Source organism: Muntiacus reevesi, chromosome 19 (genome assembly GCF_963930625.1).
Source record: "Muntiacus reevesi chromosome 19, mMunRee1.1, whole genome shotgun sequence".
Classification (NCBI taxonomy): domain Eukaryota; kingdom Metazoa; phylum Chordata; class Mammalia; order Artiodactyla; family Cervidae; genus Muntiacus; species Muntiacus reevesi.
Window position 1 is genome coordinate 32,505,874 of NC_089267.1, and position 19,945 is coordinate 32,525,818.

Consider the following 19,945-nt stretch of genomic DNA (forward strand, 5'->3'; position numbering starts at 1 on the left):
GAAATTCTGCACATGGCTGTCAGCCAATAGGTTATTAAGTCAATTAATGAATCTTAAACAGGAGAGGAAAGACACAAACTGCTAACTCACCAAGTGTCCGGAAAGGCCTCTGACTTGGTAAATGAGAGAAGAAACCAGGCTTCAGTGCATTTGTAATCACAATGTCAAAAAGATCTTCAAAATCATTCCTAAAAAGCAATGATATTTTTCATTAGTTTAAGGAACTAGAAAAGGTCCATAAAAAACAGAACTTAATCTTTGCCTATTTGACCACAGCATCATTTCTTTTTGATTAAGAAAAAAATAAGAAAGGAAATAGAAGGTGGTCGAGCACTAATTATCCAGACACCACCCTGAAGTATACACATAAGGGGAAAAAAAGCACATTAATTCACTAACTCTAGGTGCTAAGCTGACTTTCTCATTATAGCAACAGTTATAAATTCAACAGTTCTAATGTCTAAGTAGTCACACACTGTTTTCAAGTTTAGGGCCTGAACTTTGTTTGAATTTATTAGCACCAAGAGTTATTAATAATTTTGTGTATCTCATGGGTCTTACAGAAAGTCAGCATTGTACTGAGTCAGGAGACATCTTTCAGAGTGTTAAAAAATCAGGTAGCCTTATAATATGGTTATTTTTAGATAATAATAAATATGTTATTTTAGTCTGTATTTAATACTATATAAGGATTATTTGAGACAGCAAAGGGAAGATAATTCTTGTTCCTGACAGACTCACTATTACACTGGGGAGATAATATTTACCCAACACTTTAGAATACTTTTATAACAGCAGAACTGTGCTACAGAGGAATTCAGATATGAAGAAAAATTCTGGTAACCTACACTAACGAAAAAAAATATTCCCGAGTGTTTACTCTGAAGCATGGTCCCGGTACCAGGACACGAACGTCTCTTATAATAAAAGGGATTTACTTCCCAAGGCATCTGGGACTGCAGCCTTAATTCACTTCAGGATCCCATCCCTTAATAAGAAAGCAGAAAACCACCAACAGACTGTAACTGTACCACACGTGCTGAAAAACATGGGAATCAGGAAACTAAACCAGTTCGCAAGGGGTCAGTTTGGAGGCTAAATTTTGCTTCATACTTACAGCAGTTCAGTACAGTGTTTGATAAAATTTGAGGAAACATCAGGGCAAATCTAATAGGCCATTTCAGAATCTAGGTCTGACGATGCATATTCCCCATAAGGATGCCATAAATAAGTATTAATGCTTGCTAAAATTTATCAGCTACTCTGCCTAATACTTTAACCTGTATTATGCTATTTAAATTTCCTCAACACCTATGAGGTATTGCTGTTGTTCAGTAGCTAAGCCATATCCGACTCTCTGTGACCCCATGGACTACACCATGCCAGGCTTCCTGTTCTTCATTATCTCCTGGAGTTTGCTCACTGTCCCACATTTTAAGATGACGAAATGAAGGTTTAGAGAGGTTACAGAACCTACTCCAGGTCACAGAGTAAGTTGAGAGGCAGGGCTTGCGCCCACATCTGCCTTGAGGCTACACATTTATACTGTCTCGATGTTCATGGATGTCAACCCCACACCTGGATGGGTCAATGGTGAAGTGCTTGGCTCCAGGGGAAAACGGCTGCAGAGGGGCTGTACTCCAGGTGATGTCAGGGAGCATAATCTATAACTCAGTGTTCCTCAACAATCACCCAGAGCTGAGACACCAGAGACACGCAGGACGGCTTGAAGGACTTGTGGTCTGTCCACAATATTTTCCAGAAAATCTAAAGTCCATCAGCTATGAGCATGCTGGGCTAAAGTATTTAGCAGACTTTGCTAAAACGTACTTGGGGTATCTTGCTGTCAGCAGCTGCTGAGGGCTGTTACGAGAAACAACCACGTGTCACTCAGTTTTATTTAATATAATGACATGGTCATGGTTGAACACTTTTAAAAGAACACTGGTCTAATCTGTTATCAGATCACTCACCACTTACCCAAGGATATATTCGCAGAGGAGTCTACAGTAATCACTGTGAGAACTGGTAATTAACATAAGGATTTTGCCAGCATTCTTTAGCTGTCGAAGCCACTTTTTTACTGATTCCGGACAGGTGTGTAAATATTTGCCTGGATCTCTTTTTATTTCTGGAAAATATATTCCACAGTTTTCTGAAAAATAAAAATATCACAGATTAAAAATTTTTTTTGATTCAGTGTATTCTCAAATAAGTTCTTCTCTCTCAAATTATAAAATTAAAAGGATAAAAACTGTTCAAACAATCTAGCAACAATGCCATTACTAACTGCTTCTTAAAAATACTTATTGTTCTTTACTTAAAAACATGATGACTGAAAATGTCAGTTGAAAACATCTTCTGGTTGTTTGACAAGTGTTAAAACAGGTAACATAATAAAATATATCAGCACTTTCAAATCAGAGAAAAACTTACTGTATTTGAAATGTCAATAAATATTCTTTCAATCATTCAGCAAATACTTGCTGAATTCAGATAACAAATACACTTTCAGATAATGCAGCAGGAACACATCTTTGACACGAAGCAGTGGAGAAAGGAGCCGGGTTCTGTTTCAGATGGAATTGAGACTAGATGTCCTGGGTCTGTTACAGCCCTTGGGAGGCGCTGTGATATTAAATGGAAAAACAAGCCAGAAAAGGCAGGAAGGCAGTACGATCGACAGACAAAAGCTGAAGAACCGGAGTCGCTGAGCTGGCCCAGCTCTGTTCCTTTGGGTCTATAAAGAGTCCAGGGGGTGGCCCTAGGCCGCTGATGCCAACGTTTCCAGGTCAGATGCACCCAGTGTTTGATATGGAGCCCTAAAAGTTATGTGTGCTTAGGCAGAAAACTGCAGATTTGGTGGAAATGCGATTAGATTCGTGCAGCACTTTAGAGATACAGCTTTTGGGGCAAGATAGCACTGGTAAGCACATAAAGAGAACCTGAGTTCTTACTTTCCTTAAGTGCTAGAGACAAGACACGTGCATAAACAAAACAAGAAGTGAAAGAGCTTGTGCTGAATGATAAAATTCTGCAACAGATAGAGTCTATATATCTGTAATTCTGTTCAGTGTCATGCACTTAAAATAAGGGAAATGAAAGTTTTACTTCAAGAATGTTAACAAAGAAGAGTCTCTAAGCGAGGGGTGGGGGGGGGGATGTGAAACAACAAAAACAGAAATGGCACCAAATACTGTAATCTGACTGCCAAATCCACTCTCCCTCTTCTTTGCTGGAGGGCATTCTAACTGTGTTGGCGGTTTCAACCTCCGGAGGGGCTGCTCAGAGACGGTGGGTCTCTACCAGTCCATCCGTAACAGGGTAATTCCTTCTCATGTCATGTGAAACAACCCAATTTAGCAACAGCTTAACCATTAAGGATATCTATTATTTGCAGCCTACAACATCTTTCTTCGGAAAGTAACACAATGTAAGAGTTATTCATAATCAGACCAAAGTGTTACTTAACAAAAGAACGTTGAAAAATGAGAAAAACAGAGGTCAGAGTGCCAGAACAACAAAGATAAACCTCATGCTCTCATGTTCTGCCCTACTGAGAACATGTGTTCTTGGATCTCTTAAGTTCCCAGAAGCTATGTAATGGCCCTTGACAAAATTGAAATATATCTTCTGTTTTTCAGGAATGAGAAGGTACTAGTAAGAAAGGAAAAATAATATATTTAAATAGCTAAAAACAGAATAGTTTGATGAGTAATGATCAAAGCAATGGCAGAAGGTGTGTTTCTCCCAGAATTTATCTGAGGCAGTCATATATAAGATTATTTCACCCAGAAAAACAAAGGCTTTTGTAGTAATATTATGGGCTGGATAACAAAAGATTTGTAGTATATAATGCTGAAGATACTTAAGCATCTGTATTTTAAACAACTGCTGAGAAAAGGCTTTTTCTTAGCTTATGTGTGCTCACCACACATAAGTGTGGTCAAAATGCCACCTAGTGGTCAAAATGTAAATTACTGTTAAAAATCTGTTCCATTTCCAAATTAATTAAAAAAAAAAATATATATATATACATTTAAACAGAGCATTTTGAAATTCCTGCCTAGATTAATATTAGTTTTCCTGAGTAAGCCTAATCTAAAAGAGTGCAAACATAATAGTTTAGCTGGAGAAAACTGCTCCCCAAGGAAATAATGGAGATGTTCTTGCTTTGTTCACAAGCCAGAGAGAAATGAACAAACTAAAAAAGACAAATCCTGTACAAATGGATATTTTATGGTAGATTATGGGTTGCTCTTCATCTAAAAGGTGACTAACCATGGTTGGGGAAAATACTTTTCATCCTTGTAACCTCAAATCATTAAGGGAATAGGAGGTATGTTAATATAAATACACACTGATCTTTTAAAGTCTATTTTTACTGATGTGACTAACACACAACACTGTGTTAAGTTTAAGGTGTACAATGTGTTGATCTGACATTTATACACTGCAGGAGATTATTACTGTATTTAGCTAATACCTCTATCATGTTGCACAATCATTTCTTTTTCTTTTTTCATGGTGAGAACAATTAAGGTCTAGTCTCTGAGCAATTTTGAAGCTTATAATTTAGTACTGTTGTCCATAATACATACCCATTATTTTTACCGAAATAGTCAAGCTATTAAACCAGAGGAATTTATGTTAAACATATTATGCTGGAATAATAACTGCCTATTAAATTATTTCCCTAAAGGCAGGGAGTCTGACTTTCAGTTTGACATTAAGCCATCATTCAATAAATGAATACTTAAATAAGTGGAGGGGCAGACACAGGAGCATTTATGTTTATTTAAAGTCAAAGTAATAAATGATTTGTAACATATAATCTATGACAAAAAATCTATTATTCATGTCCTATTAATGTCATCCTATCTAAAGTACCTTCCTTTCTATACCCCTATTGATAAAAATAATCCTGTTTATTTTATTTTTATGGTGAGAGATTTACACTGACTAGACAAGACAGGGAATCGAGAGTGAGACCTAAGGTGGAAAGAAAGGAATGGTCTTGTTTGTTCTTCACTCACAAAGCAGCCTGTGTTTTCACTTAACCTCTAAAGAATTCTATTCCACTGCCATTTTACATAACTCATTTTCCTGGCCTTTCCACTCCTCTTCTATCCTTAGATGCTGATATTTTCTGTATCCAGAGGGAATTAAAAGTAAAAATTTTAAAAAGCTAGTTCTGAAGAATAAAGGTTTCACTCTTCTATGTTAAAAATTCAGTATTAATGCAGTCATGGGAATAACAGCAGAGTGTTGCGACAGTCCTTTGGGCAGAGAAAATGACCTGCATGTAACCACTGTAATTCAGGATTGAGGGACCTCTCGTGGTAAAAAAAAAATAAGTACAACTTGAATATTAAAAATGCTTTTTTAGTTTAATAGACAATTGTGCCACATCACGATTTCTATCATCATGGAATAAGTAAGCATTTTCCTTGTTAACTATATTGCCAGTGTTGGTGTGACGTGTGGTTCGTGTTCTCAAAGCTGCCGTGCGGGAGGATCAGAGATTCTGGAATGCTATCAGCTCCACCATCAGCCTCCAATTAAGGTCTGTTATCATTTCCATTGCAGAACATAATTTGGGAGAGACTGAAATATTTACAACCTTTGTAGGTTATAGAAGAGCAGGCCAGTGAACAGCTAAAATGTTCAGCCATGAACTGTTTAAATATATTTGCAGTAAGGGATGATTCAATTTTCTGAAATACACATATACTATATGCATTTCTTTTGGCCAAGAGATACTGAAATAGTTTTTGAAGGATGAATGAGATAAACAATAGATTAAAAAATGTTCTAATTTTTTTTTTTTGTTTACAGAAGGCAAAAGACGAAACTAAAATTTAATATTAAAACAGATTTTCTGTTTACGGTCCCTATATGGGCCCTAAATGGTTTGCTTTTAACATTTGTAAATGAAGACATCTAGAATATCTAGATTGAGTATCTATGTACTAAACATAATGCTTGGAAAAGGACAACAGGAATTGAGAAATGAAGGGTAAATGTATTGAAAAACATAATCTAAAATTTACATGAACAGTGTTTGACTTCTATCTCTGTATCTGTGTCTTACCCCAAAGATTCTGATTTAATTGGTCTGGAGTGGTGACACTGATATTTTTTTTAAAGCTCCCCAAGTAATTTCAATGTACAAGTAGGATTAAGAATTATGGCTCTAAACAGAAGAACTAGAACTTTTGCTATTATTATCTGTATATTCTGCCTGCCTCACTGGAATCACTGGCTCTCAGACAGCAGGGACTTCTTAATTTTATAATATCTTGTGACTTAACATGAGTTATGTAACCTCATTGCTTACGTGTCTAAAACTTTGTATTTTAAATTTAACTTATCTGGTGATCAGTGTCTGTTAAAGAAAAATAACATGTGCAGAAGCAGCAGAAGTCAAACGCTTCAAATCCATATTCAGTGCTATAACTGGTGAATAATATGCTTTTCCTCACAATACCTACAGCAGTTTTTTGTAGTGACTGAGCTGATGTTGGGTTTCCCTGATAGCTCAGTTGGTGAAGAATCTGCCTGCAATGCAGCAGACCCTGGTTCGATTCCTGAGTCAGGACGATCCCCTAGAGAAAGCATAGGCTACCCACTCCAGTATTCTTGGGCTTCCAGTATTCTTTTTTGGCTTCCAGTATTCTTGAGCTAATGTTATCTATGCTATTATCTGGGAACTGAGATTTTATATTGAGATAGGAAAAAAAAAAAAACCACCAAATAAATGTCTTACACACTGAGGTATAAGCATTACCTTCCCTTGTGGAATGCACTGTCCTCTCTCTGATGCTTTAGGAATGTTTGCCGCTTGTCTGAGAAGTATTTCCCACACCCTCACCCAGTCACACCACCTCTGGACGTCATTCATCACACTGCATGATAATAAACACTTGTAATAAGTGTGTTTATGTATTTTTCTTTCTCCTGAGACTGAGATCTTTTAGGAAAAGAACTGTCTTTACCTTGGTATTTACATTCTTGATATCAGGGAAACAGTAGAGGACGAATAATTGTTGAACTAAGTCTGTGTCGGGGGAGAGCTATCAAGTAAGATTTATCAGGTGATCAGAAAAACCTGAGGCTGGCAAACCTCAGCCCGCAAGCTAAGAAAGGTATTGACTTAATATGGTTACAGAAGGATCTACATAAAGCCTATAATCTTTACATGATTTGGTCCTTTGAAAAAGTCAGTTGATTCCTGATACAGTATTTCATAATTTTAAGACAGTAACAATAAACAATAGTTATAACTCAGTTTTAGAAAATGCCAGCAAGACAAATGAAGTTGCTCATTTGAGAGCTCCTGTTTAAAGGTTTCACAGTATCTCAGCAGAGTGATTATTAGATCATGTGTCATAAAATTGCTTTCTGAAAGACAATACAAATACTTTTATGTATTTTTTTCATCATGACATACCTGCCAAGTGCTGAGTTGCTCAATCACGTCTGACTCTTTGAGACACTATAGACTAGCCCACCAGGCTCCTCTGTCCACGGGATTACCTGGCAAGGATGCTGGAATGGGTTGCCATTTCCTTCTCCAGCGGATCTTTCTGACTCAGGAATCAAACCCGCGTCTTCTGTGTCTCCTGCATTGGCAGGCAGATTCTTTACCGCTGAGCCGCCAGGGAATCCCTACTTGCCCCTCAGTTATTTTCTGGCCTGGGTCTTCTAACAGTCTCTTCTACTGAACCAGAGAAGGTTCTCGTCACTTTTCCATCTTGTTAAAACAAACCTAAATCTGCCTTTGCCATTGCCTGTATGATTCTGATACACCTTATTTTTTAGTCTCTGAATAAAATATTTCCAGGTTCATTTGCTCTGCTTACTAATGGAGCAGTTATAGCAAGGGCCACAGCAAGACACTTCTAGTCCAGGCCAGAAGCTCACAGCTGGTAATATCTTCCCTTGTTAAGGTCAGAGGAAGTAGAAAGGTCCAAGAATGACACATGAACACAAGATGACATCATCAGAAGGATCTAAAGAGCGTGTCGCCTGGGATGAATGGAGGCACTAGTGCCTAAACACACACACGTTAGCTTCACAAGAAACAGGAACATTCTCCTTGGTACAGTGAATCAACGATGCCCGAGGCAAAACCTGGGACAAATGGTAGGGGCCAGCTTCAAGGAGATGCACTGTAAACTTTGTCTCAAAATAGGTTTTTAAATGTATCTGCCAGGCATGAAACCATCTTGCATGGTTTTTGTCTTCACCAGAGGACGTGGACCCACATATTATTCTGATTTGAAACCTCCCAGCTCCTCCAGAAGAAAGAAGATGGAAAAAATATCAGGAGACCTAAAACAGGATAGCTTGGGGCAAAGCAGGCTCAGAGAAGTGCCAGTGCTTAATCCCTTAAAAGAAAGTTATAGCTGGCTTCTCTAGCTCTGAGGCACACAGAGATCAGAAACATTAACAGGAATAAAGCAGTCATGTGCTAGACACTAGGGTTCACTTACAGTAAATGTTTTGAGGGAATCTTCCTCCTACCGAGGACTCCAATGCTCAGTTACTTAACAATTCTTAAAAAAACAACAACAAAAAAAACAACACAAAACACCCAAAACAAAAAAGCTGTGTTTCTTCCCACCTGGTTTTTCTTCTGGAGTAGGTGGCTTAGCAGAATGCCGAGACAGCATTTTAGAAGGAACACACAATGCTCAATTCAGCTCCCAAAAGGACATAAATAACTAAAAAAACCAATATGGGAACCCAGTCTGCATTCTACAATAATCCATTTTGAACAGAGAGTGGAGAAAGCCTGGGGGCACAGTTGACCCAGCCTCAGCCACTAATACACAGCCTGTAGCCTCTGAATGGAGGGGGCAGGACCTCAGGTAGAAATTGGGTAGAAAGGGTTGGAGGGGTTCCCAGCTGAATCATGCTGGGTTCCACTGGCTTCCAGAGAATATTCTACTCTAAGGAGTGCTTTTAATCTTCTCAGTCCCTCTTTTTCCTTCTTTGGCCTACCTCCTTCCAATTTGACTAACATAAATAAGTTTACGTATCTGGGGTATTTTTATGAACTAACAAACATATAGTCATATTAAGATGACAACCATATATATTTTTAAAATATTTAAATATGAAAGACTTCTAAAGCTAAAAATCAAAAAACAACTCAGCCGGGTTAACATGAAAAAATCTTAGAAACAATGTTAAAAATTCAATTTTATACATACATACATACATACATATATATATATGTATATATATATATAAAATTAAAGATTTTGAAAGAAAGATATTTTTCCGCTTTCTCCATCACACTATCAATCTTAAGCCATTACTCAAAACCAATTTCTTTTCTGCTTTTCTAAATTCCATTCTGCTTTCAGGAGTCAACGTAAGTTCCACTTTTTCTACTTTTCTCCATTTCAATCTGCCAACTATGATATTCTAGTTTTCATACTCCAACTCTTATTTAAATATTTTTCTATATAGTTTATTGTGTAAGAATTTTATCTTCTATTTAATCTCTATAAATCAAATTTCTTTGTGTCATTATAGTGATTAGCATTACAACAATTAGATTCTGAGCATAGAACATATTCAATTAAGGTAATTAAACTTTCTCTTAAGGATGTTAAACATACTTGCTTGAAACCTTGGTGGGTATAAAGTATTATGTGGTTCAATGAAATAAACAATTTCTTCTGCAGTCAAAGGGAACTTTACTTCTGTTCAGTCTAAATGAGGCCTCCTTATAAATTTTAGGGCTTCCCAGGTGGCGCTAGTGGTAAAGAACCCGCTTGCCAATGCAAAAGACTTAAGAGACACGGTTCAATCCCTGGGTGGGGAAGATCCCTGGAGGAGGGCCCGGCAACCCACTCCAGCATTCTTGCCTGGAGTATCATGGACAGAGCCTGGTGGGCTGCAATCCATAGGGTCACACACAGTCGGACACGACTGAAGTGACTTAGCACGCGTGCACATATAAAATTTAATTAAATGGAATCTCAAGACTAAAGTTCTTAGGAGAAATAGTGCAGATATGATTCTTGGTATCTATTTAGTGAGTATCATCAGTGTTTCAGAATAAAGCACAATAAATCCACTATAAGCATATAATAGTTCTAGTTATCAAGGCAGGGATTCTGTAAGTTCCCTGAAGTGTGTGTTAGTTGCTCAGTCATGTCCAACTCTTTTGACTCCATGGAATATAGCCCGCTAGGCTCCTCTGTCCATGGGCTTCTCCAGGTAAGAATACTGGAATGGGTTGCCACTCCCTTCTCCAGGGAATCTTCCCGACTCAGGGATTGAACTTAGGTCTCCTGCATTGCAGGTAGATTCTTTATCATCTGAGCCACCCATCAGGGAAGCCCAAGTTCCCAGAAAACCCAAATAAAACAACCCAAATAAAACCCTAATCAAACTTTGTCAGTATGAAAAATTATATTCTGACTTCTCTTCACCTAAGAAAAAATCTGTTAAGAAAGCATATGACATAAATGATCAGACTATTTCTTTCTAAAGGAAAGGTGCTGTCAACATAAATCCAGAGAAGCAGAAAGCCTAGAATGACTCAATAACCAAGAAAGAAATAAACATTCAAAATTCAATTTAAGTAAGGCAAATGTTTTACTCACAGTATTTGGCAAAAGTTAGTAATAAACACCAAATGAGCTATGTGTACTAAATGAAGAAAAATGTGAATGAAAAGGTAATTGCACTAGACCTCACAGATGCCCAGTAACAATTCCATTTATCTGAAAACTATGACACAGAAAATGTTTTTCCTTCCAGATAAGAACTCCATTTACACTGCCAAAGGAGTTTAATCTAAATGTCTTGTGCCAGCAAATTAAGTCATTATAGAGCAGAGGAGGGGAGGGCGAAAGGAATTTGTGCTTTTTCAGATGAAGTCATTAAGTAATGGCTCTTGCTACTGATGGAGAGAGGCTACTCCACTCGTACTGAAAAGCCTCCAAAGGACAGAGCAGTTGTGTGCAGAGCATATCAACATATATAACAAGCACATTACAGGATGCAGGCCTGGGTGATCCTGGATGGCCTGAATCTCAATCAGACAGTCCTGATTCAAGTCTCAGTTGTGCAATTTGCTTGGCTAAGTGTCCCGGTCACAGACACTTTGTTGGCTTATCTGTGAAATGATGATGATATCAGAATCCATCCGGTAAGATTATGAGGTGGATGAAACACAACACTGTATGTGAAACACCTGCTCAGTGCTTGCACATGGCAAACACTCTCTGTGAGCCACCCTGGCTTAAATATAGGCTCAAATCAACTTTGAAATCCCCCCTCCTATGGGCCACGTTGCATCAGAAGCCTGTCCCACAAGGGTTGAAAATTATCTGACATTTCTCGTAGCTCTGGGCAGACAACCTTGCAGACCACAAAAACCCATCTCCCCACTGTGGATACTGAACACAAGGCCTAGAGAGGCTGGCTTGCCTGTCATCACACAATGCTGTTATTATATCTTGCATTCCACTGTCAATTAATAAAGTAGAGAATTTTTTTGTATTATTAGTCACCATCTTTCATTCCTTTTGCAGTTCTATAATACACAAGGTTGGGAATGAAGCACTCACCCCCCTCCCCCCCCAAAAAAAGTTTGTTGAACCAGTTAGGTGAATTGAGGGCTATTTATGTCAAATTACTTGATTACAAAAATTCACCAAACTCACTGGAGAGCACTTGGTAAACTCAAGTATTATTAACTCCTCAAGCATTTCTGATTCCACCAAATGCCTACAGATTCACATCAAAGCATTATTCTCTCTTATCCAACTGTTTCCCTGAAGGACCAAAGGCCATTGTCTTCAAGGCGTTTTCTAGATGGGCCTATGGAAAGTTAGAAGTGTGTACATTTGATGATCACTCTGCATGTACGGGTGTGTTTGTGAATCTAAGCATATCCGTGGACTAAAACTATTGAGCCAGCTGGCCCCTACTGGCTTTTTCCAAAAGTTAAATTATGATTGTTGTTCAGTTGCTCAGTCTTGTCTGACTCTTTGTGACCCCATGGACTGCAGCATGCCAGGCTTCCCTGTCCTTCACCATCTCCTGGAGCTTTTTCAAACTCATGTCTACTGAGTCGGTGATGCCATCCAACAATCTCATCCTCTGTCATCCTCTTTTTCTCCTGCCTTTAATCTTTCTTAGCATCAGGGTCTTTTCCAATGAGTTAGCTCTTCGCCATCAGGTGGCCAAAGTATTGGAGCTTCAGCTTCACCATCAATCCTTCTAATGAATATTCAAGACTGATTTCCTTTAGGATTGACTGGTTTGATCTCCTTGCAGTCCAAGGGACTCTCAAGAGTCCTCTCCAACACCACAGTTCAAAAGCATCAGTTCCTCAATGCTCAGCTTTCTTTATGGTCCAATTCTCACATCCATACATGACTACTGGAAAAATCATAGCTATGATTGAACGGACCTTTGTCAGCAAAGTAATGTCTCTGCTTTTTAATATGCTGTCTTGGTTTGTTACATCTTTTCTTCTAAGAAGCAAGCGTCTTTTACTTATGATTTAATTATGATTACCATTATAGAAATTAAGGGGTCCCACCACATTCTGACAATATCCTGTATTGGTGAGGATATTGAGAATATAAAGCATCTAGAGCTCTCCTACACTGTACAAGTATTTTGTAAAATTGTTTGGTAGATCCACCAAAACTGAATGCACACACACTCTTACCCAATAATGTGGCAATCCCATTTCGAGGGATAGATCTAACAGGAGCATGTAAACAGGTACACAAAACACAGGTACATAATGTTCATGAAGCGTTATTTGTATAGCCCCCAATTTAAATTTACCCAAATTTCTATCAATTGTGTAGAATAGATAAATAAATTGTGGTAGAGTCATATAACTGTGTACTATGCAGTAACGAAAAGGAATGAATTACTGTTACATTATACAACAGGGATCAATTATAGAGACGTAATGTTCAGGAAAAGAAGACACACAGAAGAACACAGAAATAGCCCAATTCTACTTCTATAAAGTTAAAAATCAAGCAAGATTTGCCTATGATGTGAGATATCCTGCCAGGCAAGGGATACTGGCCAGAAGGGAGAATAAGGAGGGCTTCTAGGGAACCAGAAATTGTTTTCATCAGCTGAAAATATGTTCATGAATAACACTATTTAACAACAGTGCTTATAAAAAAACTGACAACATTTTCATGACCATAAAACTTAAGATAAGAAACTGAGTAGAAATAAGTGCTAAATCAGAAATTTAAGAGTCCAATCAAATGAGAATCTATGTAACCCAGCATTGTAAAACTGTTCAGAACAGAAAAGCAAGCATTTGGTAAATTGGTTTGTTTAAATTTTCATTAAATAACATCTTAGAGTAGTTTTACTATTTCCTGTCTCCCAGCACAAAACGTGTTTTTCTACTATCTGTGGGAGATAGTTGTCCATTAAACTTAATTTGAAAGCATTGTATTAAGACGTCAAAAGCCACGTTACAAGGAAGAAAACTTCTAGTGGGATAGGACTCCAGTTTTTTTTGGCCTTTAATACTGCCCCTAATAATATATGTTACCTTTGTATTTTCCTTACGCTTTGAGAATTTCCAGTACAGAAACTGTTAAGTAATCAGAAACTGTCATTCTAAGTTTTTCTACAGAGCTTCTGAATTTACTTGTTCAATTCAACAGCAGTAGTAATGGAAAGAGCTGTCATTGTTTTAGTATTTATCAGTAAATGCATTCTGAATTTATAAACCACAGTTCCCCTTTTCCCAGACTATAATCTCAGAATTCTGTTCTTAACTTAATAGAAGCATCATGTAGCTAGATTTTTGTCTGGCTCTGTAAGTATCACTCAATCCTGATTTAAAGTGCCCCTGAATTTTGCAGGCATCAAATAACAGATTTGTATCTGTAAAAGAAAATAGTCCTTTGTTTTTAGAATTAAAGAAATAAACCTCTTGCCAATATTAATTTTCTAAAGGTTCAGACACTTAAAGGTAGAATCAAGGGCATGTGAGACCACTGTTCCCTCATTTCCCCCAAAGGGTATGGTGAATTAAAACTCAGCAGCTTTTACTTTTCAGGGTTGACTTAAGATCTCGTGACTTTCAAGTCAGAAAGAGAGAAACAAGTATCGTATATGAACACATGTATATGGAATCTAGAAAAACGGTACTGATGAACCTATTTTCAGGGAAGGGATGGAGACACAGATGTACAGAATGGACTTGTAGATAAAGTCAGGGAAGGAGAGGGTAGGACGAATTGAGAAAGTAGCACTGATATATAAACAAAACCATGCATAAAATGGCTAGTGAGTGGGAAGGTGTTATAAAGAACAAGGAGCCCAGCCTGGCTCTCTATGATGACTTAGAGGGCTAGGAGGGGAAGGAGGCTCAACAGGAAGGAGATATATGTATATATATATAAATTATGACTGATTTGCGTTGCTAGATAGCAGAAACCAACACAACACTATAAAGCAATTTTCATCCAATTAAAAAAAAACTCTCATAACTTTCCATTTATATGGGCTAAAATTTAGTAGGAACTTTGTTTGGCCAATGGTTATACATTCGAAACATCCTAAGCACAAGGAAAGAAAGTTCCTCAAAAAATAATTTTTTTCTAAAAGAAGGGCCAAGCGTGCACAAGCAACTCTGAGAGCTAACAAACAAGAGAAGCCTATATCCAACACTGTCTAGACCTGTGTTGTCTAATATGGTCATTAGCCACACGTGGCTATTTAAAGTTAAATTAACTAAAATTAAAATTTTAAAGTCAAGTCCTGCAACACGCTAGCCACATTTCAAGTGCCTGGCAGCAGCACGTGGCTAGTGTCAGCCACGCCGGACAGCACGGATGTAGACCATCTCATTCCTGGGAGGTTCTACTGGTCAGAACTCCTCCAGGATAACTTCAGTCCATGATTCCTAAAATTATCAGCCGTGGCTGCATAAAACTACGGGGTGGCACTGGGATCAAAATAGCAGGCAAACATGATCTGGCCCAGAAATAGAGCATTTAAAAAAGCAGAAGTCATAATTATAATCACGAAGCCATGCCTAGGCTGCAGTGTGGACTTGTGGGAGAAACACTATGCCCAGAATCAGGTGGCTCGGGCATTACACCTGCTTTTCAGCTGCGCATCTCTGTCCTCACCTGTCAGATGGCAGTCACTGTTAGGGTTAGTCATCACGGTATTGGGTGGGATGGATGACAAACCTAAATGTTGCGGGTGCTTTAGGAGAGTGGTAACCACTTGTTTATGTCATTATTCTTATGTTAAACAATGCTTCTGTTATCAGAGGTAAGCTTAACTACGGCAAATGTTTAGCTCACTGCGGTGCTTGAAACCAAAAAGCATTACCGGGGTGATTTCATGTCGGTAGTTTTATTAGGGAAACTTGACTGATCAGTTCTTAAGTACTAAGAGATTACAGAACACTGCTCTCTGTATAATGGAGTGATTCTGAATTCAGTATTTAAATGAACCATGCTCGTATACATACCTCTATACAGTGCTACATGCCTGGAATGAATAAACTGTTCACTGAAATAAGGAGGGTGGAGTAAAAAGGTGAGAGTGTCACAAATAAACCAGGTGTGTGCTAAGTCACTTCAGTCACTTTCGACTCTTTGCACCCCTATGGACTGTAGCCCGCCAGGCTCCTCTGTCCATGGAATTCTCCAGGCAAGAACAGTGGAGTGGGTTGCCATTTCCTCCTCCAGGGGAGCTTCCTGACCCAGGGATCAAACCTGTGTCTCCTCTGTCTCCTGCGCTGGCAGGCGGGTTCTTTACCACTAGCACCATCTGGGAAGCCCCTACATTAAATATTGTTTATCCTGTAATACAGTGTCTCACGGAGGTTTCACCATTCTGAAGGCTCTCCCCGTCTCCTATTCCTGTTCTGCATGCATCTCGGTGCATTACCTGCTGGGCAGTCTGTGCTTCGCCTGACAGCTAAAAGGGGGTGCTGCCACAGTACCTCATTTTTCCATCCCTCTTTGAGAAAACAGAAACCAAACAGGGAATCTTCCAGATCTTGGTTAGAAGAAAGAACCTATAACCTGTAAAGGCTGCTCTGACAAGGTGCGGTAAGAAGGGAGAAATGTGGATTTCCTCACAACAGAAAGTAAAGCTGGTGTGCCATCAGATTTACACCCACATGGTGAAGACTGTCATGTAATACATAAGTACCAGAGATAAAGACATAAAACATCACCATGAGAATGATGTCTGGGAGAGTCCACAAACAGACTTTTAAACCTTAGGAGTCATATATTAGAGCCTGCCAATATCTTTCTGGATAAAATAACCACTGTTTATAACAGTACCTTAATTTTATTTAGCTATACTTTTAAAAATAAACTTTAGAACAACTTTAGCTCTACTGAAAAACTGCGAAGATAGTAAGAGAATTCCCGTCACACACGCTATTTTCCCTGTTATTAACACTTTACAATACAATACATGTCTGTCACAATGAATGAACCCATATTGATGTATTATTAAAATGGTCACACTTTCCTTTTATTTCCTTAGTTTTTATTTCATGTCTTTCTCCTTCTTCCAGGATCCCATGCTACATTTAGTGGTCATGTCTCCTCAGGCCTCTTGGCTGTGACAAGTCTCTCAGATTTTCCTTGTTTCTGATGACCATGACAGTTTGGAGGAGTCCTGGTCAGGTATTTTGCAGAATGTCCCTCGACTGAGATTTGCGGTGAGGCTGGGGTTATGGGTTTTTGGGAGAAAGAGCCCAGAGGAGAGGTGCCATTCTCACATCATATCAAGGGTATATATACCATCAACATGATGATCTCGAGCACCCGGATGAGGCAATGCTCATCAGGTTTTTCCACTGAAAAGTTACTCTTTCCCCCTTACCATACTGCACGCTTTGGAAGGGAAGTCATTAAGCACAGCCCTCAATTAAGGAGTGGGGAGTTAAGCTCCATCTCCTTGAAGGTGAAGTGTCTGCAAAAATTATTTGGAATTCATTTGCATAGGAAAGCAGTCTCTTCTCCTCATTTATTCATTCAATCATTTATTTATATCAACAGGCTCATTGGTGTTTATTTTATACTTTGGGTTATAATCCAATACTACTTTATTTATTTTGTCCTTAAATGGTTCCAGCTTTGGCCACTGGGAGCTCTATTATTTGATTCCTGGGTCCCTTTGACGCACCCCATCATTAGGTTTTGGTTTTTCTTTTGAACCACTTCCCTACTTTGTGGCACCACAGAATGCTCCAGTCATCTTGAATGTTGCCAGTCCCAGTCCTAGAGTCAGACACTCCTCCAGAAGAGCTCTGGTTCAGATCTGGGTGCCTTTTTAATTTCTACTGGTGTTTTCCTACACACGCTTCTCTCACACTCACAGCCTCTTGGACAGATGGGTAAACCAAGGTTCTGAGTAGCTGAGGGATTTGCTCAAGATCAAGACTAGTTAACGGCAGGGTTGGGATAAAATTCAGTCTTTCGATGACAATATTGTTCTTTTCCATTACTGGGTGATTTCTGGATAAGGACCTGGCCTTCAAAGACCAGTCTCACAACTTGTAGGAAAAAGGAGAAGAGAAACTGACATTATCAGAACATAGTCCTTCCAGGAGAGAAAATATTAACAGAGGTATGTGACAGACTCTATCTATCTAGAAGGAAACAACTGGAGATTCTGTATTCTATGGAAAAAGGTCTCTAATTGTATTACAACAGTGGTTCTTACTGGAGCTGATTTTTCTCCCCCTTCCTCCTCTCCCCTACCCCGAAACATCTGGCAATGTCTGGACACATTTTGTTGGGGAGGGGTGTGCTGCCACTGGAATCTAGGGGACAGAGGTCAGGGATGATGTCAAATATTCTATAATGCACAGGAGAGCTCCTGCAACAAATTATCCAGTTCAAAAGGACAACAGTGCTCATGTTGAGAGACCCTAAAGCGAGGGACCGCTAAAGAACTTCATCCAGTTTTATGCCAGCCATCTCTATTCTTGCTGAATTACTTTCCCGTTGGTGGCTATGAGGGACAATCATGGAAGATTCGGGGGGGATTCTGTGGCCTAGTGAGTTAGTCTATTAGCAGGAAAAACAAACCATTTTGGTTAAGGGACACGGCTCACCATCAGATAAAAGAGTCCTCCCTGGCGGCTCAGCTGGTAAAGAGTCTGGTGTAATGCAGGAGACCCAGGTTGGATCCCTGGGTTGGGAAGATCCCCTGGAGAAGGGAATGGCAACCCACTCTAGTATTCGTGCCTGGAGAATTCCATGGACGTTGGAGCCTGGCAGGCTGCAGTCCATGGGTCACAAAGAGTCGGGCCCGACTGAGTGACTAACACTTTTGGTTCGGACAAGTGGGTCAAGGAGAAGAAGGGGCGCTCTTTAAAATGAGCAGCCGTGGCTCATGTGTTCTCCATGTATGCCGTCGTTTACTAGTAGGCCATGCGTCTGCTAGCTTCTAGTTCAGGAGCAAGCGGTGCAGAACGGTACGGGGGCTTAGACAGTCTGCCAACGAACTGGTCAGCCTTACTAAGGAGACGGCTGTTCCCCAGAAACTGCTGTTCATTGCTCAGGGACCTCAGCTTGGAGAGGAAGTAAGTGACCGAGTCCCTGTTTGTGGATGCTGTCAGTGACCACCCAGCAGTTTGACAGAAGAAAAGAACACCTGTTTACTACGACCTCTCTTGGAAGCTTTAGGAAAGCTTGCTCATTCTTGGTACTAACACTCTATGGAGGACATTTTCTGAGCAAAGCTGGGTGTGTCCTGGGATCATAAATCACCATTGCCCTCTATAAAAAAATAGAGCTTACAGGCAGTATAATTTGGGGCGATCCTATTTGGGGAGATCCTGATGATGCACATAGGTATATGTAAAAATACTCCACGTACCATAATGTCTGGTACACAGTAACTGCTTGTCAATTGTAGCAACAGTAAAAACCCAAATGTTTCCTTAGTGTTTGCTAGGTGTCAGGCCCTGTGCAAAGTACATGTTTATCTCATCAAACACTCATAACTAGCCTATGAGATAAGTGCCACTATCACTATTACTACCTAAGTTATGATGGAAGTCAGATGCTTATGGAATATATGACAGTTAAAGGAAAACTGTCATCTTGCGATACAATCTTATTCCCGGAGATGACATGGTGTCACAAGACCACAGTGATGAACAAATGTCAAGTTTAGACCCTTAACATCCCCACACTACCAACCACAGTCTTACAGGAAGTGTCAAACACTGGACGGGATGGGTGGATGCACCAGGAACTAACATAGTGTTGCAGGTCAATTATACTTCAAAACAAACAAACAAACTCACAGAAAAGAGATCAGATTTGTCGTTAACAGAGGTGGGGAGTAGGGGATGGGGAGTCAGACGAAGGCAGTCAAAAGGTACAAACTTCCCATTATAAGATAAACATATACTAGGGATATAACGTACAATATGATAAATCTAATTAACACTGCTACATATGAAAGTTGCTAAGAGAGTAAATCCTAAGAGTTCTTACAAGGAAAAAAAGCTTTTCTCCTATTTCTTTACTTTGGTATTTATATGAGACTATGAATATTTACTAAACTTACAGTGATAACCATTAATGTATTTATTATGCTGTACACCCTGACTTATACAGGGCTGTATGTCAACTGCATCTCAATAAAACTGCAAGAAAAAAAATTGAAAGTTTCTAGGTCTATACACGCCCCTCTTCAGTCCTGCACTCAAAAATCACCATCTTTAGTCATTTGTTCTTAACTCTTCTGATAATTTACATTCACAGCTCTAAGTAATATACTTAAGTTCTTAGTTCATAAGCTTTAGACAATATCCACCAACTTCCTACTAAGAAATGAGGATTCACTTAATTCACATTAACCTTTATTATACTTTTCCTTCCTCTTTATAATATTTATAATTATATTCAGATTTATTCTCTTA

The 19,945-nt window shown here is 39.0% G+C and overlaps 1 protein-coding gene across 2 annotated transcripts in view; it reads right to left on the reverse strand.

The window, feature by feature from the left end:
• The window catches only part of NT5DC1 (5'-nucleotidase domain containing 1), a 119,667-nt gene that overhangs the window by 19,364 nt on the left and 80,358 nt on the right, over window positions 1-19,945 (reverse strand). For both annotated transcript variants that reach the window (XM_065911255.1, XM_065911253.1), the window contains exons 7-8: window positions 1,981-2,155; window positions 91-188 (exon numbers count right to left, since the gene is read on the reverse strand). In XM_065911255.1, coding sequence (XP_065767327.1) covers window positions 91-188; window positions 1,981-2,155 — 273 coding nt within the window. The remainder of the gene's footprint in view (window positions 1-90; window positions 189-1,980; window positions 2,156-19,945) is intronic.